This window comes from Triturus cristatus, chromosome 6 (assembly GCF_964204655.1).
Source record: "Triturus cristatus chromosome 6, aTriCri1.1, whole genome shotgun sequence".
NCBI classification, from domain to species: Eukaryota; Metazoa; Chordata; class Amphibia; order Caudata; family Salamandridae; genus Triturus; species Triturus cristatus.
In genome coordinates this window covers 621,863,991-621,889,711 of record NC_140589.1, presented here as the reverse complement: position 1 = coordinate 621,889,711, position 25,721 = coordinate 621,863,991, and the positions used below count along the sequence as shown (strand labels likewise).

The 25,721-nt window shown below is 44.2% G+C and overlaps 1 protein-coding gene across 2 annotated transcripts in view; it reads right to left on the bottom strand.

The window, feature by feature from the left end:
* PNISR (PNN interacting serine and arginine rich protein) overlaps window positions 1-25,721 on the bottom strand; it is a 362,924-nt gene that overhangs the window by 212,502 nt on the left and 124,701 nt on the right. For both annotated transcript variants that reach the window (XM_085611119.1, XM_085611118.1), the window contains exon 4: window positions 6,630-6,853. In XM_085611119.1, the coding sequence (XP_085467245.1) occupies window positions 6,630-6,853 (224 nt within the window). The remainder of the gene's footprint in view (window positions 1-6,629; window positions 6,854-25,721) is intronic.

Here is a 25,721-nt window from a genome sequence, read left to right as displayed (position 1 = left end):
TAGCAGGATAGCTCTCCAGTGATTGGGCCCAATAAAGTGAACAAATTCAAATGTGAACAAGGCAAAGTGGGTTTCTGGTGTTGTAAGTAGATGCTGCCCGGCTGATTTAAAATTGCAAGCGGGGAAAGCCTCTGAAAGGTAGCCTGTAGCTGACATACATATGGCTTTCACCACCAGTGATAAGAGTTTGCAGAAGTCGTTGTTTTTACAAGAGAACCAGCTAGCTTGATTGTGGCATAATGAAGTGGGGAAGGTTCTGGGAAAACTGAAAAGTAAACAAGAGGCAAAGATTAGAACTCTGTTAAGGGGAAGTAGGCATGCAGAGGGTGACCCATTAACAGACTAATGCAGTAATACAGCTTGCTATTAACTAGTGAGCTGATCTCTACTTTTGTAGTATGGAAAGGAATGCGAGGACAGGCTTTGTGTACATTCAAAATTTGATATTTAACTTCAGTGGCAGTTATTGTAATGAACGTTTTGCCACATGGATTAGTTTAAGAGTACTCCTAAGTTTCTGGCTGATGAGACAAAAGTGAATGTGCTCCAAGGGAAGTACATGGAGCTAAAAGTGTAGGACGTTTTGGAGGATGAGTGAAAATATAGGATCCATATTTTAGTAGAGTTCAACAGGAGGGAGTTTAAAGATATGCAACGACAGATGGCAGCAAGGCAGTCTGAAATGTACCAGGAGGGGAAAAGATTTAGGACGGAGAAGAGTATCTGAATGTTGGTCACATAAGGTAGTAGAAGAAGCCACACAAGAAAATGATCATCACCAAGTGAGATGGTGTAGAGACATGAGAGGAGAGGTCACATATAGAGCTTTGGTGACAGAGAATAATAAAGGGGAGGGGAATTTAATGGAATGCCAGTCCACAGTGAAATATTTGTGAGATAGGGTGTGGAACAGCTGAGAGCAGAGTCAGTAATGCCAATGGTTGAAAAGGTGGTAAGGTGGGGTGGTTGACAGTGTAAAAAAAAAAAAGAGGCGGAAAAATCCAGGAGTATGAGGATGAATGAGAGTAGGCTGTGGTAATCGAGGATGATTTCAATGGCGTGGAGGACGAAGAAACCAGGTTGGAAGGGGCTGGCAAACTATTGATCAGGAGATCGAAAGTAAGGTGGTCAACATGGACGTTCAAGAATTCTGGATAAGAAAGTAGCACAGACAAAGGACGATAGTTGAAAGGAAAGATGGTGTCAACTTCAGGTTGCTTTTCTAAGAGTAGGACCGTCGCAGCTGTAAAGCCAGAATGATAAAATACCAGATATCAGTGAGTAGTTGAATAGGGAGATTAAACAGTGGTGCATCTGAGGTGAGTAGAAGTTGTTTTTTGATTTGTGAGCTGAAAGGGTATGATAGAATGTATAAATAGCTGTAATGTTAAATTAAGGGGTCCGAGCTCTGTGAGGTATGTAGATTCCTAGTTGCCAAATATAGCTGGGCACCTTTGAGAGGTGATAGTGATGTGGAAGTGGAGAGGGTGGGGGGGGATAAGACAAAAATGTGCCTAATAGTTGTGATTTATGGAGAGAAGTATGTTACAATTTCTGAGGAGACAGAGAGGATGCAGAGACGGTTGTTCTAGGAGGAGCGGGAAGGCTGTTGGTTGCGTGTGCCAGGCATTTCGGGTAACGCCGAAGAGAGGTGATGATGTTCTGGAAGTAAGCAGATTTAGTGTTGTCAAGTGCTGTAGAAAGTGTTTTAGGAGCTTGTTTGAATGTGTGAAGGTTTTCTGTAGTTATTGTCTTGCGCTATTTACAAAGGAGCATGTGCATCAGTGTTTTAGTAGAACAGCAATGGCACATAGTGGGAAAAAAATAAAAGCTGATGGCTGAAGTGGACTGACCCATATCCCCCCACACTCTCTTTGTACTTCTTTCTGTCCTTTTTTTGAAGTATTGATGAGATGAGGTCTGTAGTGGCAGCAGTGGTTAAGAAATAGTTGTGAGGTTGTACAGCAATGGAGTAATGGAACAAGAGTATGTAACTTTGGTGTCTTGATGGCCTTGGGGATCTAGGGAATAAGAGTAGATTGGATAAAGCACACTAAAGATCAACACCATGATTGCCTCCAGTTAATAGTTTTCAAACTGAAAACCCACAGGTCAATGGCATTTCGGGGAGAGGGCACTAATAATTCCCATTCATGTAGCACACAATACAAACAGTATTTTTTTTTAAACATAATATTATTACTAAACAGCAATAAGTTGGTTAATTGTGGTTTAAGGAATTAAGCTCTGTAGGGATTAAAATGTATGCCACAAGGATCTCACAGAAATGTTTCCACAGGCAACTATCATAGACCTACATCTGGACTGGTACTTTTGGACTGAAGGTTACACAAGGATTGCAGCAACAATGTCTAAACACACTGAGCAAGCTTGCTGGTACCCACAACTGTGAGCAGCAGGCCACACATAGTTATGTACATTGATACATTAACACTGCTGATAAGCTGCAAGAAAATGGCCATCAAGTGGCAATGGCAAGACAATGCCAAGGCAATGCCGTTAGAAACGAATTTACGATGCACAGTGAACCGAAAGGCTCTTGTTAAATCACATGACAGAAAAGTAATCTCTCCATGACTATTTAGTGGGACTGCCGACGCGAGGTTAGTAACATTCGTGGAAGCAGGGAGACACACGTCAATACTGTGGACGTGCTCCATTGACAAAGTAAGTATGATCTCCTCTGACTGCACAAGGCCTCAATATCAGCCAGGACCGCATTTCAATTCAAGAGATTTTTCCTCATTTTTCTTTCAGTGTTTGAATACAGGGACCGTCCTTCTCTGTAAACTCTATGATGCCTTAATAAAAGTTAAGCCATGTAGGTAGATTATATCTTCATGTGTGCATGTTGTATATGTCACTTAGGTTCACTTCCTTGAGTCTTGTAATGCGTGTGTTTTTCTAAGGTTTTTAAACAGGTCACTTTATGCAATGAGGGGTATTTCACCGATATGTGGCATGCTTTATTCGACTATAAACGTTAATGGTTCCACAAACTACGAGACCTCCTAATAAGGAATGTCGATCAACAACTATTTTTCTGACATTCATTCTCTTTTTCAGCAATGGCCATACACGAAAAGGTCCTAGCAGTATGGTCTGTATATTGCGTGCATGCTTCGTAGAATATTTATGAATGCATACAATTAGGTTAATCAACTTTTCTCGCAGGATAAAAAAACAATTTAGGTCCTGAAGAAAGCAGACTGACCCGAACAGGCAATTATACTGCTGAAACATGTCAACCTATGGATGTTAAGGACCACAGAATCCTTACAACATCTCACTATTTTTAAACTTGCCCTGGACCTCACTCATTAAAATTCTACTAAAGGATCTATAGTCATGGTTAGCGTACTTGCTTAATTCCCTGCACATACCTCCTAAAGAGCTCCGCTTACAATCGCTAAGAGCCTGCCCACTCACAATAAGTGATCTGGGTGTCAGTCCAATGATGAAGCAAGACACAGGTGGTACCTGTGGGTGAGGACCATAAAACATATATATATATATATATCCCAAAAATGTGGCACGGGCACTAATTTAGCTGGGTGCCATCCGCACGCTCGCTGGAACATCCACGCACACCACTCAACAGCAGGTAGTAGATAGAAAAATTGGATGTAGCCTAACTTATGTCAGTTCTAGTTTAAAGTCTGGGAAATTGAGGGCCCACCCATATAAAAGCTTTCTCACTCCTTTTGATGGGTGAGGACTGGACCTGCAGCCTACACCCAGGAACACTAAATTGACTTCAAGGATTAATCTCTTTTAACCAGCACCTGGATTCTGCCACTGTAAGTCCTACCATGACAAGTGGTGGGTGCTACCCAGTCCTGGACCCTTGGAAGTGGGACTGAAAGTGGTCTGCTAGCACATCTGTGGCTCCAGCAGAAGCGACGCAGCAGCTCTGCTGCCTGGCACTACCCTGACCAACGCTTTTTAAACCAGGATTCAAGTAACCTTGTTCAGTGGGCCTAAATGGGTCCAGACACTCAGCCCGCGTTCCATCAAAACTTGTGGCTTTGTTCCAGTCCAGTGCGACTAGATACCGACAGTAGGCGCTTTTTAGAGCCATTTTTACTGAAATCTTTAAACTTGCACATCTCTGGTTCTACTGATTGGATTTTTGTAGTTTTGGTCTTGGTTTCTTCATTAAAACCTACTCTTGTTCTATAGTCTGGTGTGGGATCCTTTTGTGGTGTGTTTTCGCTGTGTTACTGTTTGAAATGTTGCACAAATACTTTACATATTGCCTCCGAGTTAAGCCTGACTGCACAGTGCCAAGTGACCCGAGGTCTGAGCACAGATTAATTTAGTGTTTGCTTGTGACTTGACCTTGACAAGGACTGCAGCTTCTGGTTGAGTAGGGTTCCACCCCCCCTTAACCAGCAACCCAATTTACTATAGGGTTGAACTAAATTACACGATTTGTTTGAAAGAACTGGCAATAATACGACTTGTCGAGCACTGTCCAGGCTTAGAAACAAGTATAAGTGCATACCCACATAAACATGTGCTGAGTGTGATGCAGTCTAGGACCTACAAAGTGAATTTAGATTTTTGTGGGCTCAGGGGGCTGGTGAGACAAGAGTAGGATGGCAGAGAGGCATAAGCGCTGCAAGATTTGTTTCAGGGGCATGACCAGCCAAGAGAAGAATGGCAGGGAGATGGGGGGCTAATGCAGGGTGTCTATAAGGCTCTGAGGGAACGGGGGGCATGCGAGGGGCTGAGGCTCTTTAAGTTCCCAGTGATGATCATAAAATTGGCAGGGGTCATTGAGGGTATCCGAATCAGCACAAAAGGCATGAAGGTTGCTGCAGGTGCAATTCATAAATTAGTGATTGTATCCAAGAGCCCCTAGAAGAGATCTATGGAACTCTGATGACTCAGGGTCTGTGGGAGCTGGCTGATGGTCTTTGAGAGTAGCAGAGGTTCTCTAGGAGAGCTAGTTGAGAGACTCAAGAGTGGCCACTGAAAATCCATGTGACAGGCAAGGGATTCTCAGGGTTAGATAAAGGCCTCTCAAGGATTACCATCGGTCGCATGGATCCTCTGAAATCCAGCAGAGACCAACATGATAGGTTGATGGCAGGTTGACAGGTCTATGGAAAGGTGGAGGCCATCTAAAAGGGTTCTGACAGGCCTGTTTATCTAATAGTGACCAGGGCCAGCCACAGCTGGGTGCCCACTTAATAGGTAACCATAGGTGACTCACTAAAGGCTGATTGACTCCCTAGGGCCAGTAGAATCTAAGGGGCAAGAAGACCTAGAGAGCGGTTCTGAGGGATACTAGAGGAATTCTGGAAGATTACAGGCAAGCTTCTGCCCCAGTGAGAAGGCCAATGCCCTCCACTCTGTTCAGCTTGCACTGTATGACAGGATGACTTCTGAGTATCAACCCTGTGTTCTAACTCCTTTCACTAGTGCATGCTCTGACCAAAAGAGCATGTATCAAATCCCTGCCCCTTTCCACTCCCAGCCCAACACACCTGCCAGCACCCATTGTTGGGGTCAGGACATCAAAGAAGATCCTGGCCATGACTGCTCGTTGATTAAACTGAAAATCTTGAATTGATTTAATCATGCTGTACCCGTTTTGTAGTGTGTCATGGACGTTTGTACTAGTTCAGTATGTGCTGCTGTCTTTGAAGGAACATTTATAATTTGGAGGGCAGCATTGAGGTATGCACCACTGAATAGGCTTGTTCACCTATCTTTGATTTTAGCCAAAAACAAACCGCTCTTGACATCTGATCTAATGCTATATCACCCACTGTAAAACATCCCATCAGGTTATGTCACTTGGTGGGGTGATTGTTTTTAACACCTCAAGGTGGGCTCAGTATAAAATATGAATAACCATTCAAGGCACATTTTGCACATTTGTTAAGCATTTAAAGGCTGCTTCTTTCATACGGTGATTTTAGGAGGTGGCGAAATTAATGATTCAGAGAAATTATTATAAATCTTACAAATGCCTGTTTGTGCGTTCTTAAGTTCACAAATTGGGTTTAGAATATGGTTTCATTAAAAATGGCGCCTTAGTAAATGTGAAATTAATACATTAAATAATATCCAAATGCTTGAAGAATAACCAAGTGAAATATCCCAACTTCACCAAGAGAGGAAATATATGGTCTTTTAAAATGACTCCAAGATGAGCATCTTCTCTGTCGGGACACGAGGCGTCTGATTTTATCCCTTTTCATGTGCAACAAAACACCAAATTAAGGCCTTGTGGATTTTGCTACTCTAGAACTAAAAAAAGGAGTTATGAAGCTCCTCTTTAACAGAGAGCACATACAACTCAAATGTAATTAAATCCCTTTAATAGAAGTTTAAATGTGATCTACATCACTTGGATATCAACAAACTGTGGCTGGAGAAGCAGATGAAGTCAAACTATTGCCATAATTTATAACCCCAAATCATGTGATGGCGGTTTTAGGTTAGCTTGTAAATTCCTGTCAATGACTTCACTCATTACAAAACAAACATTACATTTGACAGAATCACTGGAATTGTGAGCTCTGTATTGGAACAGTGATAGTAAGCAGAAAAATGAAGCAAGAAATAGCCATAAAATCAGAAATTCCTCTCACCTGGTAATCAAACTGGTTCATTGGTGCCATTCCAAAATTATCAGGAGGGCCACCAAAACTGTGATTGTTCTGATTAAACATGTGTCTACTTTCAGGTGCAAATTCCCCGCTGTCCTGGCTGTTGCTGTCTTCAGATATAGGTACATGGTCCATTGGACCAGGAACAGGAGGCATCCACTGCTGCTCAGGAGGAGGATGAGGGGGCTGGTGGTGCATTTCCCACTCTGTACAAAGAAAGGCAGTCCATAATCAGTGAAAATAATACAAACATCACCAAAATCATCGACTTGATTTGCAAAATAAAATGACGCCCTAGCAAGTGGCACAGCTTCTGGCTTGTAAATCAACAAAGGTATATCATTATGAAAGCCACCAGATGCAATTCCATTTTACATTGTAGACATGTTGCCAATTCCATTGGAAAGAACATCTTTCTCGTATCTGGGAATCCATGTCTCACACACAAAATAAATGGCACAAACTTGAAACCAACAAAATTATCCCCAAACTGAAATAAATCCAGTAATTTATGTAGGTTATGACACCTGTCACTCGCCATTAGAGTAGTATTGCTAAAAATGATCATTTTACTTACATGTTTGCATTTATACCAATGCTCTATGCATGCTATGCCCTTTTCAGTGTTTGCGGAAATAAACAGCATACTATTATTAACACTCTGGACCGAGTACAGAAACCAAAATTGCACACCCTCACATTTTGCATAAAGGGGGGTGGAGGGGGCGGGGGGAGAAGACACCTTTGTCTCGAATTATATTTAGTGACAAAAAAACAATATGTAGAAGGCTGGTTTTCAGGGGAAGAGGGTTGGACACCAGGCTTCTCAAGGAATGAAGCACCAGCAATTACAATTTGTCTACACTGTGTAATAATACAGAACTGCTAAAAAAATGAACCATGTTTGATCCAGATGGCGATTAATCATGTGCGTGCAAGAGATTAAAGTCCTTTGGATTCTGACAGAACTTATTCAAATCAAGAGGGGAGTTTCCAAAAGGGGGCAGGGATATTGTGTCACACTGGCGATTTATTTATTGCCTCCAACCCAAATTATAGAATTTATAAAGTATACATAACAGGTAACTGTGTGATATGGTCCAGTGTCAGCATAGAGGAGTTTTAGGGCCAACATAAACCACGAGGTCAAAGGCTGAGTGGTTTGTAAATGTCACCAGAACCCTGAGATGGCAATACAGGAACATGTTAGCCATTATGTATTTTTTATACTACAGTTTATTTTCAAGGTAGCTATCTTGGGAAAGTACGTTTCTTTACATTGAAGCTACAAAAGGGCCCTCATTACAATAAGAATATGTAGTTTTACCATTAATATAGTCACTGTTGATAAAACAACTGATAATAGTGAAGATCGAGGATTTATTCAATTCTGGGGATGCAGCGTTTTCCACATAATTATGGATTTACTGCATTTATCGCATAATTTGTCACATAAGTTGCAGATTTTACAAAAACCTTCCTAGTTAAAATGGATGAAAATAATACTGCCAGAGAATGTGCTACATAATTTTCATTTGGTGCCTCAAAATGAAGAAAACCTTTATGCATTATTTGGTCATCCATGCTGCATAATCCAAATACCCTAGACTATGGCAAAGCTCTGCAAAGTATTTTGGGGGCTCTTATTACGATGAGAACATCCTTATTTTACAGGGCTCCGTGAAATAGTTCCCATATTCACAGTCAGCTGTGAAACAGGTTTATTACATCCCTGCAATGTTTTGACTGGAGCAGGGTCATGGCTGAAATCCATATGGCTGGGTCCAAACTGAGGTGGCATGGTGGGTGAAAAACAAATTGGGATGCGGCCCGAACGATTGTCAGTAGCTGAGATTAATTCAAGTACTCTATCCATCAATCTGTTGTTGCAATTTCCGCCAAAAGAGCGACAGGTATGCCCAGACATGGGTCCTTTGCAAACTGTGCCACTGGAATCCCGCTATACCTGGTTGATGAGCCCATAATAAGGGTGAAACCAGTGCTGGGTTGCTCGTTTTTCGGTTCATGGAGCACCTGGCCTGGCAGTTCGGGCTGGACTGTTCTGATTGGAGCAGGGTCAAGGCTGGTTTGCATATGCCTGGGCATAAAAATGAGGTGGCATCGTGGGGCGAAAAACAATAGATCGGGATCCGACCCGAGCGACTGCCAGTAGCTGAGATTAACTCAAGCATTCCGTCCATCATCTTGTTGCAGATATTCAAGAATGGCACCCTGTGTGCCAATGCAGTAGTGGCAGCTCTAACTCCATTAAAATAAGCATTCAGGCCCTCGGGAAGCTGATTCTTCGCCAATAAATAGCAGATCCTAATACAGGGAACTACCCTTCAGGAGCTGGTCTGCCTTGCCCTTCTTTGCACCACAGAACCCCACAAAGTGCTGACCGTTCACCTAGTGTTCTTTGTTACCATCAATGGAAAAGCTCAGCTTCCTCTTGGGATCCAAGCAGTGGGGACTCTCTTCCTCTTTAGAGGGATGAGGCATGGCTTGTCAGACGTGAGAAACAATGACTGAGTCTGTAACAATAGTTTGTCAGGAAAAAAGGTGTATGAGGAGACTGGACCAATAGGGCCTAAAGTTCACTCACCAGGCATGCTGATGTTATCACAATCAGAAAATGTGTTTTTAATGTGGGAAGGAGAGGAACAACTGCACATTTGCTCTAAAGGGGTAAACATGAGTAAAGTGAGGATCAAATTCAAGTTCCACTATGGCATCAGAAGGGCTTTGGCAGGAACATATGTTGCAAACCTTTTAGAAAATACATCACAACAGGTGATTTGAAAAAGGGTATCTGGTACAGCAAATGTAAAAAAGAAAGTGCCTACAAATAACCTTCAGCCGTGGCTACATTAACTGCTTACTGGGCTAAAGACAAAACATACAATACATTCAACGGATCATATCAGCGACTTAAGGATGAAGGTCAAAGGAGATTAAATGTCACGGTTTAATCTCCACGCAAGAGGTGCAGATTGCGCAGGCCCAAGTGCAAGACCCTGCCCTTTTGCTGTGACAGACGATCCTCTTAAAGCAGCAGCCTGATCGGAGACCAGACGGTCAGGCCCAGAAGTTCCATAATCACTAGAATGACCTGGGCCCAGTCGTTTTTTATCTTCAGAACTCAGGGCAAGAGGCAGCGGTGGGAAGGGGTACAGGATTCCCATACTCCAATGCTTTTCTAATTCGCAATCTTGTTGACTCTACACTGGAACAACAGGCAGAGTGCGATTCGGGACAAAGGGTCAATTGTCAGATAGCTTTTGGGTAGAAAAGGGGGTCAGACAGGGATGCGTACTGGCCCCCTTTCTATTCACCCTCTACACAAATGGCCTTGAGACAGCACTGCTTGAGGGAAGTAAAGACCTCCCATCGGTCGGTCGTCGGCATATACCCGCGTTGCTATATGCCGACGACGCGGTCATTTAGCGAGAACATCTGTGGAACTGCAGCGAGAATTGGATAGATACTGTGAATTCATGTTAAGTTTGAACTTGTTTTTAAATGTTAAAAAAACTTTTACTATGCATGCGGGGAGGAAAAACATGAAACCTAAAAGACTATTTGTGAAAGGGGAAGCCCTGGAAAGAACACCCACTTACCAATACCTGGGAATTGTCATTGACGATAAATTTAAGTGGAAAGCGGCAATTTCGGCGAGAAAACTATCATTTCTAAAAACAACAGCGGCCTTGAGAACATTTGTCCAAAAACTGGGCCACAAGCCACCTCTAGAAACCTTAAAAATCTACAAGGCAAAATGTGTCAGTACTGCTATCTATGGGGCAGGGATATGGGGCTACGCAAACGTGACTGAATTACAAAAAATAGAAAATGCCTTTTTAAGATTCTTATTGGGGCTGCCGAAAAATTCTTCAACATACGCCTGTCACGAAGAGCTGGGCATAGACCACCTAGAGGACATTATAAGAACACAACCTATAATGCTCTGGAGAAGAATTTGGGTCACTGAACAATGCAATTTAACCAGACTCATCATTCAAGACATTCAGACGCTGGAGCACTACGGGCGGATGAAATGGACAGCCTATGTAAAAGCCTTTCTTACAGATATGGGACACAGTCATTATTTTACAGATCCATCATCTTTATACAGTATTTCCAAAAAAGATCTGAGGAAAGCATGTCTATCACACCTGCACCAAACACGTCTGCTAAAAGAAATCCATAAATCCTCTGTACAACAAAGTCTATTAGTCCAAACAGTATCATCCATTGAACCTTATTTGCTGTATAACATGACCCAATTTGAAAAACTACTTCTGACACGCTTCAGGTTCAACATGTTCCACTTAATGGTCTGCTTTCCCACACAAAATGATTGGTCATCAAAAATGTCATTGTGCCCTTGTGACTCCCAATCAAAGCAGTCGACAATACATACAGTCTTATTTTGTACATTTTTTGAGGCACCCCGCAGACAATGGCTATTGCCCATATTTAAATATTGGGGTCTACGCCAATGTCGCCCAGCCTACCTGGCGTTACAATATCTGGAAAATGAATTGATAGCAAAAGCAACTGTACGTTTTTTGAAATTTTGCATACGCCATAGGTCTAATCTCTGAAAATCAAATGTATGAAGAGACTACAAGGGTTGGTAGTAAGAGTCTAACCTCTTCTTTTAATGATTTTACAAAATGCATTTTAAACTCATGATTTTTTAACAGTCTTTTTAAATTGAACTAATGTATGAAATGTATTTCTATGAACTTTTATGGTCTTCTTCGCAAAACCGAATAAAGTGATTTTTTGATTTGATTTGATTTTGACACTGTGCGTTCTCTGCAGTGGCCAAGAGATTGAGCTAGGTTTTCCCCTATTGCTGGAAGATGCCTTGTGTCACCACCTTTAACTGCCATATGTGTTCCGCTAGGCGTGGGTGGCTGGCTTACACGCCTTGACATTAAAAGATCCTGCCAGATGGTGTGCCACCAGGGAAATGTCTTTACAGTTCAGCAAGGTCCAAAGATGCAGAGTATCCTGGTACAGTACCCACGACTCTACTCACTCTGCTTGTTGCAGTGCCACATGGAAGTAGCGTTGTCCTTGAGAACCTTAACCAGCCTGCCCTAGAGGGTCGGCAGGAAGGCCTTCAACGCAAAGCGCATCACCTGCAATCCCAACAGATTTATGTGAAGGCAGGACTTCGCTGGAGACAAGCTTCCTCTGCTAGATGGCCTCCTCTACCCAGTATTGATGCAATCATCACCATGGTCCAGTATGGATGGGGTAGGGAGAGGGTCTGCTGCTGGTTGGATCACGGTCAAGTAGCCATCACTGCATATCTGTTGCAGTCTTTTTCAACAACTGGATGGAATCCAACAGGTTACCCTAGTGCAGGGCTCACTGACACTTCAGATCCCACTGACAAGTCTGTATATTCCATCGAGCATGGTCGACACGCAGGTTACAAGCATACCAAGAAGCCTCAAAGTCATCCTCACTGAGACCCAGGACAGAGGCTGAAACATCGGGATCATGGCTCGTCTGTCCTTGACTCGTTGGTCCAGGGGAAATGCTTTAAAGAGCACCTTATCTAGAATTGCTCAAATGAAGCAAAGCCTCTGAAGAGTCAGGTGTGAATCCGACAGGTTAACTGTTGAGATTTTCAATGTCAACAGGTTCGACATCGTATGGAGGTGGTCTGTGACTGGCTGTAACAAGCCTACCTTCAACAGTCAGTCAGTCATTCATTGAGTTAGGGAACACTGGAAGCCTCCAAACTTCGAAGATGGGCAGCAACCACAAGCATCATCTTTGTGAACAACCAACATAAACGCAGAAAAAACAAAATTATGAACCACTTGATTCACAGGCAGCGCCGGAACCATTTCTATGGTTTCTTAAAGGGCCCCCACTTTCTTATGAAAAATGGGCAGATGGTTCCTCTAAGTGCCGCTCTAGGTTGCAGGTGCAGCAGGTCAGAAAGGAATGGTAGTGCATAGCCCCATTGGACAATTTAGAAGGCCCATCTATCAAATGTAAGGCTCTGCCACCTTGTCAGAAAGTGGCTAACCCTTCCTCCCACAGTGAACCTGCGTGCCACTAAGGGTACACTAAAGAGGTTTGGAGGTTATTGCTGGAGCGGTGGGGACTTGAGACATACCCTGCCCCTCATGGCCTGGTAGTTGTCAGCTGCAGATTGCCCCAACCATGAAAGGACCGAGAGGGCGGAAGGCCCGCCGCGGTTTGTGTGTCAAGTCCCTGGCATATACCAAAGAAGGGTTAAACTGTTGGGGGGATAATGGAGTGGTGCTGAAAAACCCAAGGTGCATGCCGTAACTTAGCTCTCTTTAAAACACTTCTGGGCAGAGTCTGCCTTTCGCCAAACTTACAGGAACCGTCCAAGGGCATAGACATTAAGGATGCCTGGACATCCCTGAGAACCATGTGGATCTCACTCAAGCATGGGGCCAGATCAGTACACTTGTCCTAATGGCGAGAATCCATAACTGTTTGTGCCAAGGAAGCCCTAGGTCTTCCAGGATTGCTGGTAAGATCTCACCAACCATGTCCCAAAGAGTGTGGGCATAATGCAAGAAGGAAGCTGGAAAGGAGAATATACATTTCTATATGCTTGGAGTCTGTCAGGAGGAGTCTCTGTCAGGAGGAGTTATTGGAAAGGCATTCAGGTTGGATCAACTGGTGGACACCTGTACCACTAAACCCTCAGGGTATGGATGCGGAGTTATAAATTCAGGGTTGCCTGGAGGTAAGTCTATAGCGACCAACGCCTGTTGATTGACCAGAGGGCCAGAGCATGATTCTGTCCAGGTATAATAGAATATCTGTGAGAGGTTCAGCTGGTGCCCGGCCATGTGAAAGGACTCCTGCAAGGATGCTCATTTTAAACACCATAGTGTGGACATAGAGGTGAAGTACCTCAGCAGCCCTCTGAATCACAATGGCAAAAGAAGCACTCACTTCAGGAGAGATGATCCAGGTATCATCTACCCACTGTTACGTGAGGTATCCAACCCATTGGCAAGCACATGTACTGATTATCTTCATCATGGGAGAGGGGCACCGGGGTTCATGGAGACTCTTCCGCATCCCCTCCACTATCATCTCCATATGGCTGGCTCTGGTCGGAATCCGAGCCAAAGAGTTGGTCTGTGAGTGACCACACAGTAAAGGAATAGTGTCAGAGTGGTTTAGTGCTGGCTGTGCCAAATCAGAATCTAGGAGTGGCATCTGTTGAGATTAGGATGAATTGGACTCGGAGTCAGAAACCACAATGGGTTTAGGCCTACCTTCGGCGCAGTCAGTGGGACCAGTGAAGATGTAAGGGCCAATCCCTAAGTTGGCATCAACGCCAGTGTGGAACCAGAAACTGTTTCAAGCAGCTCAGACATCGCCAAAAGCGGACCTGCCAGCAGTAATCAGACTCGACACCCCCTGCAAATCCTTGAGGCCCAAAGGTGTACCACAGGTAGCTGGCAGTGTGCCACAGAATTGCAGCATGACCTCTTAAGAGGCTTAAACATGCTGCAATGTCACAAACCGGCCTGTGGCCTCAGAGTACATCAGGACCAAAGACGGAATCAGAACTTCAGTACAGCAGGAGTGAGACCTGGAGGCTGACCCTCTTAAAATACAGGGTTGTTGAGACTGACTAAGATGTCCTGAAGTGTTGTCACTCCCATTAATGGGCATTGATTGTACACATCCTCCAAAGACAAGCTGGAAATCGACTTTGTTGTGGTGGTTTCTAGCTTGTCTTCAATGCCTTCATGTGATATCAGCTCCTACACAGGTGACAGTGTGAAGGGAGCATATTATGTGACACACATTGGTACCAGGTGAGTTGGGAGGGCAGAGGCATTCTGCTAGAATCAGAATATTGCTGAGAGCCAATGCATCGAGAGGACCTTTACTGAGAAACTTGCGGTGCTTGTGGTTAACAATGAGGCTTGTAAAGGTGGCCGCACTGCTATTTTAAAAAATAATTTTCTCTCTTCCAGATCCACTGCCTTCAAAGTCGCAGCCTCGGTCTTCAACTTTGCCTCACCTCATCTTCAACCTGACATCTTTTAAAATGGGGAGCCAATAAGCTCTGCTTAATATAAAGCCATAGAAATATTCAGCTTCAGCTAGATCTGCCACATCCAGAGATACTTATCACCTGGCTGACCCTGCAAATCCCTTGCGGAGCACATTCATGAAATTCTGACAATATCCTTCGAGAGGTCACCTATGAACTTTTTGCATACGTTATGACAAGGACTGATCATAGAGGAGAAGGAGAACGATAGCAAGGGCCACCTTTAGAGTCTAATCTTCTTATGCATTCATGTCTAAGGCATCATCGTTTTAGGTACAGAGGCATGAAGTTCTTGACCACAGTCGCAATCAAAGCCAGGTTTTGTATCCCCAGTGAGATCTGCTCTGGTGGTTTATATTTTTGAAAGTACCTCAGACCACAACCTTTGTAGTTAATGGTTTAGGATGGGCTTCAAGTTAGGGGGAAATATATGGCAAGAAAAGATGGTGCACTAAATGTACTTCACTCCGACTCCTCAAACACCTGGTCTTATCTAGCACGATCCGTGGCAGGGCGAACAATCCCTTCTTGGCACACAATGAGAGAGTTCTTAGATGCAAGTTTGAGTATGCTAAGCAAATACAGTTGAAGGACTGCAGCCTATTGGTGAGGCACAGAAAGGCCGCAAGATCTGCACCTGGAGTGACAGCAAAGCAACTTGATTAGACTCAGCTGTAGTTGATCCTGCTCCACTCCAGCACGATGCGCAAGAGGGACAGGGGAAGACGGAGATCAACAAAACCTTGCACCCTCAACCAACAGCCGTCGTTTCAGGGTATTTGGGTGTTTTGCAATCTCGAGGAGCAAGACAGACACTCATAAGAGAAGCCTCCTCCACGCAAACACACTAAAGGTTATCCTTGCTGCGATAGGGAAAATCCAGGAGGATATCATATTAAAGACAGAACACCGTAGCGAATGGCATCATCCTATTGGGAGCAGAGCAGCAGAAAATGTTCAACTGAATCACCCAAAACAAATCAGCTTTGTCATCGATGTCGCTCTACTTCAAGGACTTGCAAAGACATGAAGGAGTATGGGGTCGAATATGTAGAAGGACGCTCCAAGAGGAATGACGTGAGGAATACTGGTTTACCTAAAAAGATCAAGGTACCAAATATGGAGTTGTTTTTTATTGAGTGGTTCAGCACCAGTGTGACGCCAGGAAGACTCATTGTTTTCAGTGGACAAGGTGCGAAGGGTTCCATCAGCTCTCCAAGTGACTTGTATGGCTCATTTGCTCAATTACAGGGGCAACAGGTGACGCAAAAGAGGCCATAAGTGCCCTTCTTCCCTGATCTTACTGGAGCTGTGCAAAAACAACAAAACACATTCTTAGAGAAAAAGTGCACTCTTAGGTCATTGAACTTGACGGAATATGTTACTTAACATGTAAGCATCCATTCATAGTGTGTAGTGCCGTAGATTCTTATGCTTAGCATACTCCTGCAGTCAAGTGTTGAGCTTGGACGTTTTCAATTTGTTATTCTTCTTTCGAGTCCAGGTATGGTGCCTCCTCCTATAGTCTGCATTGTGCATGCATTGTTAGATTGTTTTTTGGCTCATCGGATGAGTGTATGAAAGGAGCAGTAGAGTGACAGTAAGGATGAACATGCAAGTCAAGTTTTGATAAGATTGAGTGTTTTAGTATAGAGGTGTGTATGTCAGCTAATAGTGTCCGGGGAGGAGGGTGGGCATATATGAATTTATGGCACTACACGCTAAATAGGTTTTTACAGGATAAGTAACATTCCATTCATAGCATGTGTTGGCCGCAGATACATAGGCTTAGCATAAAATGTAAAACAGTGCTCCCCAAAAGTGGTGTCTAGCTAATAGTTGGTGTAGATGTTTGTAAAAGTGTTCTTAAAATAGCTTGTAGCACTCTAGCTTGTTGGGTAGATAAGACATCAACACAGTAGTGTTTTGTGAAGGGGTGTGGGTAAATTCATGAAGCTGCTTTAGTGATATCTGCTACTAGAATGTATCCTAGGAAACCCACAGAGGCTCCTTTTTAGGGTGAGCATTTGAGACCCCTTGTATATACTTTAGTATATACTTAAAAGTGTATGAACTTTGTGGGCCCTGGAGATCAGCCCTAGGATTTGTCTGCTTCCGCTTAAGGACTTTTTTTCTGTTCAACTGCCTCTATTTAACTGTCTTAATACACAAACGACCAGCAGAGGTCAGTAAAATACCAGAATTGCTTTCTGCTTAGGGACTTTCTTTTTTAATTTTTCTGGCAACTGCCTCTATTTAACTTTCTTGATAGAAAACGGCAAGCAGAGGTCAGTAAAATACCAGAATCACTTCAGCATTCTCTAGATTCCAGTCCATAGAAAATTGTCTTCCATGAGCACCCATAGACAATATTTTTTTCAAATCTTGTATTTTCAGTGATATGACCACCGAAGGCCCTGATTTTATGTTAAAAACCGAGCTTTGTATGATACCATTTCCAGCTGAAAGGCAATATTTCTCTCCATGGGTTCCCATACCCGGCGTGTCACGCAGTTTGGTGCTTATTGTCCCTCCATGTTAAAGAATATTAGATGTTTCAGCACCCAGGCTAATGTGCTGCATAGCTAAATACATATAAGGCCCCAAAAGCGAGACCGATTGCATTGCAAATGCTTGTTTATGTGTAGAGTGAGCACTTGGAGTTGCGGCTAGCAATCGCTTAGTTTTGTGGTAGCAAGTCTGCATGCATCTTACTATTCATCTTGCCATTCCTGCTTTAGCGATAGGTGAACTCTCTAGTGGGTTTGTAAAGGCAACAAAAAGTTGCTGTGTTTTGCAAAAGGGTTTTGTTCTCGAAATTTATTACATTAGTTTTCTTTTAACACCGAGAGTGTGTACAGCTCTTTCTGCTACCAATTGGGGATTAGGAAGGACACTGGTAGTGCAATGATCTAGTTTACATGAAAAGCAGAAACCACTATAGGGAGAAATTTGGGGTTGGCTCTCAGTGCTAACTTATCTGTAAAGATTTGGAAGAAAGGTTCTTCCAGAGTGAGCACTTGGAGTTCACTTATTCGTCTAAGAGATGTTATAGCCACCAAGAATGCTACTTTCCATGTGAGGAACTGTAGATCATTTGAATGTAGTGGTTCAAAATGTGGGCTCATAAGCCAGGAACAAACGATATTACGGTTCCAGACTGCGGCTGGCGGGATGAATGACTCTTTTTAATTCTTCCATAAAGCATTAATTACTCGGATTTTAAACAAAGATGTGTTGACTATTTTGCATGTATGCAGTGAGTGCTGCCAAGTGAAGTCTGATAGAGGTATACACAAGGTCTGCTAGTTGTAAATGAAGCAGGTTAACAAAAATGATCTTGTACTGTGGGAGAAAGTGGCTGGATTTGTTTTGCAATGCAGGAGTGGAAAAACCTTTTCCATTTGGCTGCGCAACATGCTCTTGCGAGTGGCTTGTGAGCTTGTTTTACCATTGTCATGCATTCTTGTGGCAGATTAAGGTATCCTAATTCTAAGACTTCAGGAGCAAGATCGCTAGATTCAGCTGTTTGGGGTGTGTGACTCAACCCTGCTCCTGAGTCAGAAGCTGGTATACAAGTAGCAGATTATTGTGTGGCACAAACATTAGTTGAAGTAGGGTTGTAAACCATACTTATCAAGCCCATGTTGGGACTATTTGGGTTAGAGTGAGAGATGTTTGTGTGATCTTTCAAACCATTCAAGAAATGGATGGGAGAGGAGAAAAAGCATAAGCAAATATCCCTGACTAGCTGATCCGTGGAGCACTGCCTTTGGACTGTGGGTAAGGAAACCTGGAGATGAAGCTTTGGCAGAGTGTGTTCTATTCTGTAGCAAAGATATTTCTGGGGTTCTCCACCGTTGGAAATATGAGTGGAGCAGTGTGGTGTTCACTTCTCTCTCATGTACTTGATGTTGCATTCTGCTGAGCAGATCTGCCAAGTCGTTGTCCACCCCTGGTAGTTATTCAGCTAGGAGGTGATTGTTGTAATGTATGGCCCAGTGCCATATGTGCTTGGCTATGTGGGAGAGCTGTATGGAATGTATGCCCCAATGTTTTTTAATATAGTATGTGGCAGTCATGTTGTTGGTATGGACTAGAACCACCTTGTGTTGAAGAGGTTATTGAAAAGCTTTGAGATCTAATTGAATCGCAAGAAGCTCTTAGTGATTGATGCATATGTATTTCTGAGTTGGAGACCATTGGTTACGCACTGTTAGATCTTGCATGGCTGCCCCAACCATGTAGGGATGCATCTGTTTTAATGGTCATTTGCAGGACTGGGGCTTTGAAGGGCCGACCCTGCAACAGATTGTGGTTGTTCCACCACTGCAGAAAGCGATGGGTTGCTGGCCCCAACAATACTAGATCTTGTAAATAGATGCCCCTCCACTTGAGATCACTGTGATTGGAGGCACTGTTGAAGTGGGGGCATGTGTAGACATGCATGTGGGACAATACAGATACATGGAGCCATCATCCCTAAAAGGCTCATCACTGTTTAGACTGACTTGATGATGTAGTTCAAAAAAGCAGCAAGGCTAGCTGGAACTTTGTGAACGCTTGCAGGACTGGGATAGGCTTGGGCTGCGATTGAGTCCTGGGTTGCCCCTAGGAACTGTTGGACTTGTAAACGGAGACGTGAGATTTTGTCGACCGGCGTGGACTCGGGGACGAGCCCCTCGGGCACTTGCGGCGTCGAGGCCGGAGCCGTCGACGGCGCCGGGGCCGGAGCCGCCGGCAGGCAAGGTTGCCCAGTCGGGTCCACGGGGCCCGAAGGCGCGCCAGCGGGCGTCGACGGCGGAGCCAGGTTCCTCATGGCCGAGAGGAAGGCACTGACCTCCGCCGGCGTCGCGTCAGTCCCAGGGACCGGCGGGTAAGGGGACTTGCGCGGCGCCTGCGGCTCCGCTGGAGCCGCGGGGGTGGAACCACCCTGACCCTCGACCGAGTCGCGCGACCGGCGAGGGGAGTCCGAAGAGCGGTGTCGCCTCTTGGCCTTCTTGGAGTGCTTCGACTTATCCGAAGACTTGGAGCCAGACGATCGATGATGACGTCGGCTGCGGCTCCGCGACCGATCCTTGGACCTCCTCCTGGACCGGGATCGAGAGGGGCGCGGAGCCGAGTGGCGAAGCTCAAGAAGCTTACGGGACCGCTCCCGTCTAGCCTTCGAGGTCAGGGCCTTGCAGTCCGAACACGACTCTGCGTCGTGGTCGAGGCCCAAACAGTAAAGGCACTGGCGGTGATGATCCGTAACCGACATCAAGCGGTTGCAGTCAGCACAGGCTTTAAAACCAGGCATCCTACCGGCACCGGAGTCGAGACAAGATCAAAAAGGATCAAAAAACTTAGTCAAAAAAGACTAAAAGGGGTAGCTCTCCCGGATCTGCGCTTACTGGCGTGGAAAAAAGAAGAACTGACGTCAGCGCGCGAGGGCGGCGTCTAAGTACTCCGACGACGTCTTTCCGGCGCACGACGCCGACGACGGACGCGGAGCCGCAGACGACGTCTAGCGACGCGCAAGGGGTATTGCTGACGAAAAATCTTCCGGATCCAGTCTGACGCCTGGGGATATTCTAAGGTGAGGAATCTAACTAACGTGTTTCTTTCAGATACCCATGCCAGCAAAACTTGGATATACATGGACTGTTGAAGAGATAAAAATAGCAAAGAAAGATCTAGTTGTGGGTAACTCCAGCAAGTGACTCTTTGCTATAAAATTTTACAGGAGACACGGGGCTCTATTAGGATCAATACTGTACACAATGTATCATGGGGTGCAAGATGGAAGAGTACTGCCGCTCTCAAGCAAAGAGGCAACAATTATAATGCTGCCCGATCACGACCCACTCATACTGTCAATGCTTGTTATTAAACTTGGACTGCAAGCAGTCAGGTAAAGTAATTGCAAACAGTATCTCATCACTCTTGCCCGCACTGCTTCATCCAGAACAGTTAGGCTTTTTGCTGCTGTACAGCTGTAAATGGTAATAGAGATATGGAAAACGCATTAAATCTGCTGAAGGGCAGGATATAAAATCACTGTATGAAACTGCCACATTTAAATATGCTGGCATCAATATATACCCACAGACTTGGATCAGATGGTTGGCCATTGCCAAAAGTTCTGTTGCCTATGGAGGGTCTCTGAACATTGTGGAATTGGCAGCCTTTTACCATCATTAGTAGAGTGACCCCCCGCTTGGATGGTATTCTTCCTGTGATTCCTCTAGCTCTACATTGCAATGATAAGCCTGCCCAGGAACTTCTTTGTGGAAACCAGCAGGTAATAAGTGATCTCATACAGTGAGAAAAGAGTCACAGAACCTCTCTAGGCAGTCTAACTTTCTCTCCTTGACCAAGACCAGGCACGCCCAACCTAGAGCACTATCATCTGGCTGCACAACCGCGTTGGACAGCGAAATGGATCGCAGACTCATCGTCCTGGAACTGTAACAATATGGACGAATGTGGGGTGGAGGTAGAGGTGAGGGGGCTTTATAAAGGCGATACATGGCTCACTTTGCAATCTTTACAACAGAAGTCGTCTATCTTTTTGGGCCAATTTCTCACCCATAAATCATTAACCAAAGGAGTGCGGAAAGTTTGGGCTATTGGAAAAGAGGCAGCTCTAAAGCCACATGTATTAGAGGCATTGCTTTGAGACCAGCATGGATGCAACACACCAGGGCTCGGAGCAGTTAAGATCCCCGAGACCAGACAGGCCTGGGTAAGAAGATGCCAATTTGAGGATGCTCCCAACTCAACATGGAAACTTGAGCAGCCGGGGGGTTGACATGTGGAACGTACTTCATACAGTGCTGGTGAGAGCCACAGGAGGGGACAGCAGAAGACAGCTGGCTTGTGTAATGGTGGATAGGCTACAGTAGCCACTGAGATGGATGCCTGTCCCAGTACCGCTGAAGTGAACAAGCCTGCAGCAGCATAAAGTGGGACATTTTACTATAAGACATAACACAACAGTCTGTGGGAGAGGAGCAGCCCCTGAAGATCAGCAGGAAATGAGCTGATGAAACCCTGCGACTGATGGAGGTGCAAATTGGGTCCTCCTAAACAGCCATTGCTTCTGGGTCTCTAACACAAGCTGAAAGTCGTGATATCAGTGGTGGTATAGGAATCTAGGCCCAGTGGGCTCTGCAGCTCCACATTTGGTTCTTGGAAGCGGATAAGAGACTGGTCCAGGGCCCTCTTGGAAAACATTCATACAATCCTCAGCCGAAAGATATATGCTGGTGGTGTATGCTGATCAGGTCGTCTGAAGTGCATGAGTCAAACTTGCATTCTGACTGTAAGACAGCAACCGTCCTCGGTTGCTACTGGAAGTATCTGAAGTAATGGGGGATTTGGTAGAAAAAAATTCCAGTATCAAGATAATGATTCGGTAGACTGCAGGGAAAAAGTTAAGTGCAGGGGAAAAACTTCTCCCTTACACAATGAAGAATCACATCAGAAGAGCTTCACTTCAAGATCAGGGGGCATTATTTCGAAAATCTTCCTACAGAATGTCTTCAAGGAGCTTGAAGAAATCATTTCAGTTATAACTGATGAGAAGCGGGATAAATGATCTGAGAGGAGGTTTTTAAACTTGGCAACTGGATGCAGCAACTGAAGAACAGGAATGAGCAGGTTGACTTACTATCAACACCAGATGCACATGTTTCAGCTCGAGAAACAGAATATAATTTGCCAGTGGAAGCATTAAGATCTTGAGAACAGATCCCAAAGAAGAAATGTGCATAGTCAAGTGTTCTGTGTGGTGCGTAAGGAAATGACAGAACAGGACGAGACTGTTAATTGTAATACTGGGAATAAATCGGATAGAGGCACAATCATGATCAACAGAACTCGCAGAGCAACACTGATGACCTCCGGGAAGGATGTTGTTGCGGATATTTCGATTAGGGTCCATTTCTACTGACATGAAGAGGCAATCTAGAAAAAGACATAATCCAGGGAAAGAGATGTCCTATAATAGAGAGCGGCTGCAGGCCTTCCAGCAACATTCTGCAGTCACACTGGGAAAATGTAAAGCATTTAAGCAGGTCCCAACCGAGGGGAAAAGGAGTCTCGTATAGGTTGGGTCACCCTTGCCACCTGATTTTCCACTGGGATGGGAAGTAATGGTCTTTTCAGTCACTGGAGGAGGAGCATGCTATTTTGAGCTTGAAGATAAAATGGTTTAACTATCTCTGAAACCGAGACAGAGCAGTCATGCGTTTATAGTTGCTAAAACGGTCTTTTTTTGATTCTACATAAATCACGGTGAGCAAAAAAGAGGTGATTCAGCAACTCTGCAAGGTGCATCGAAGTCCTACTGGAATGCACTGGTATGGAGAGTGCCAAGAATTCCCTCTATAAACAAAGGAGGTGTCCTGCCAGGCACTTAGGGAGAAGAATTAAGCTGTTTTTACGGACGACTGGTCTGGGACTAGATGGCAAGGTGGCCAGGCGAGATGTAAGGAGAAACTTAGTATATCAAATTCTAGGGTATGTGACCAATGTTTCCCTACAGGAGAATGCTGTGTGGGAGAGGTTTTAGGGTGGACAAGGGGTACTTAAGTTTCTACAAATGTGTCAGGGCTATCTTGTTCGGGGTGTGGGGGAGGTTGGTAGAGAAACACTTGAGCTGGAGCTCCATCTCAGGAAAGTCCATTGGTGGCAAGAGTAGCTGGGGAGAGTTGGCTCAAACTAGGATGTTATTGTTACAAATAGTAGGTTCATTTACTGCCGCTATCCATAATGGTAGGCGACTTAATTGTCACGCTAAATGCATGAGTAAATGACTTGCTGGGGAGATCTGCTTTGAATGTGGACATAGCATTTACGCAGGGGAAACATTTGTTAAGCATAGATGAAAGGATATATCCTAAAGTTATATTTTCATCTGCCTCGGAGAAATTGATTGGGGTAGGTGCGCAAATAGGTCCTACATTCTTGAATCGATGATTAGAAAATAGAATGAAGGATGCTGGGTAGTGGTCAATGGCTCTGTATTTTGGGGAAGTGTTGGGGGTTAGGGGAGACAGTTGTCTGTGGCATCAATCTATGATCCCAACCAGGGAAAGCAAGGGTTTTTACTGAATGCAAATTAATAAAATAGAAGATTTTGTATTTGGGTCATAGACCAGATTAAAATCTACCTCTACAACCAAGTGTCTGCATCAGGATTTGATATAAAAGAGGCCAGGGGGAACATTGGTCAATTCTCCTGAAGATAGAAAGTGGTTGATCATCAGATGGTTTCATAGACACACTCAGAGACATATTATTCCCACTACTGTGTAGTCCATCTCACGTATTCTGGGTTCAACTAGAGGCTAATGAGGACATAAAAAGAATGGCACTCTTGCCTAGACAGAGCATGACACAATTTGGGTTACATTGAAGTGATCCACTATGGGGTTAAAAGTGGTGGCTTTGAGGGTCAAATCAAAGGCAAAAGAGGGGGTGTTCGGGATATTATATTTTAATGAAATTGAAAATGGAAATATATAAGGTGTGTGTGGTTTGTGCTGGGTGGATTGGGTAAAGCAAGCAGACTCACTTGCTAAATGAAGAAGAATCCCTTGAGGACCAACCACGCCCCCACCCCCCACCCACCTCCCCACCCCCAAAAAAGGCGGAGCTGCTGGCTATGGACAGCCTAAAAACATTAGTTAAGGCAATAGTGATGGATGGTCTTACAGCCAGATTTTCTAAGGTATTTACCCTACAATTAGCGCCTCTCTTCACAGATCTATTTAATGGGTTGAGTGACGGCAGGTTCCTTCGGAAGAGGTAATGATTTTGATAGTCCTTAAACAAGTAAGGATCCCAAATATTTTTTTAACATTCAGATTGATATCCTTTCTAATTTGGATGTTCCCCTAATTTCAGTGCTTAAGTTTGATGGGGTGATGTCTTCACATATTACCGCTGAGCATGCTTTATTAGGAATACAGGATCCCAAGAAGGTCATACATTTGATCAACATAGGGATGTGGTCCTGCTTTACCCTAAATGCCAAAAAATTAGTTTGACTGGTTAAGGTGGGACTTTCTCAGGGCATCTGGCTTTGTGGCTTGCTTCATGGAATGGATCCTAGCCAGCTATAAATGGCCTAGGGGAGGAGTGGGGATGAATGGGTGGCTGTCGGATTGAGAGGAAATTCGGAACCAGTGCAATTACATCAACTAACCAGAGCAAGCCTTCTGGTAACATACAATAGCAGGGGGTACCAGGAAACAATATAGTAAACAGCAAGTGAACCACAGAAGTAGAATTCAAGCAGCAAGCAACTATCTGAAGTAAATACTCACAATTCTTTGTGAATTAGCAGATCCGGAAATTAAACAACCCCCAAATGGGCAAACACCATTATTGCCAACACCATGTGACATTGTTACACTTCAAAACAGTGAGATTTAGAAGGCTATAGTAGCGGACATTCGGCCGTCTACAGAAAAATACATTCGCATAACAAGTTCTCATTATCTTCTGTCATTACCTTGGAAGTTGTGAAAAGAGAAAATAAGGTCAAAAGGTAAAATCATCCGGCAAGCCTGCCAAACTTTGTTCAGAATCAAACGTTAAGGAATTCTTGCCACTAACATTACAAAACTTGTAAATATATCTGCGACTCTATTCACTGCTGTGTATCTATAGAAGCTTGAATTTATCACCATCCCTCCCTTCACGAAGAACATTGTCTGCAGATGTGCCATATTGAATGTTCCTAAATTCAGCAAAACGGAGGTGACTTGAAAACTTCAGGTGAATAGGAAATTCACAGCCTACTTCAGAAACTAAAATCTGTCTTATAATCACCCAAGAAATAGACTGTTCTATCAAACACAAGGTAGGATCTCACTAGATGAAGATGATAATGCAGCCTTGATAATCCTCAACCTCCTTACAACTAATGGCAATAGATAAGAGAACAAGACAAACGGAATAACCAGATCATGGCGAGATTAACCAAAATTATAAAA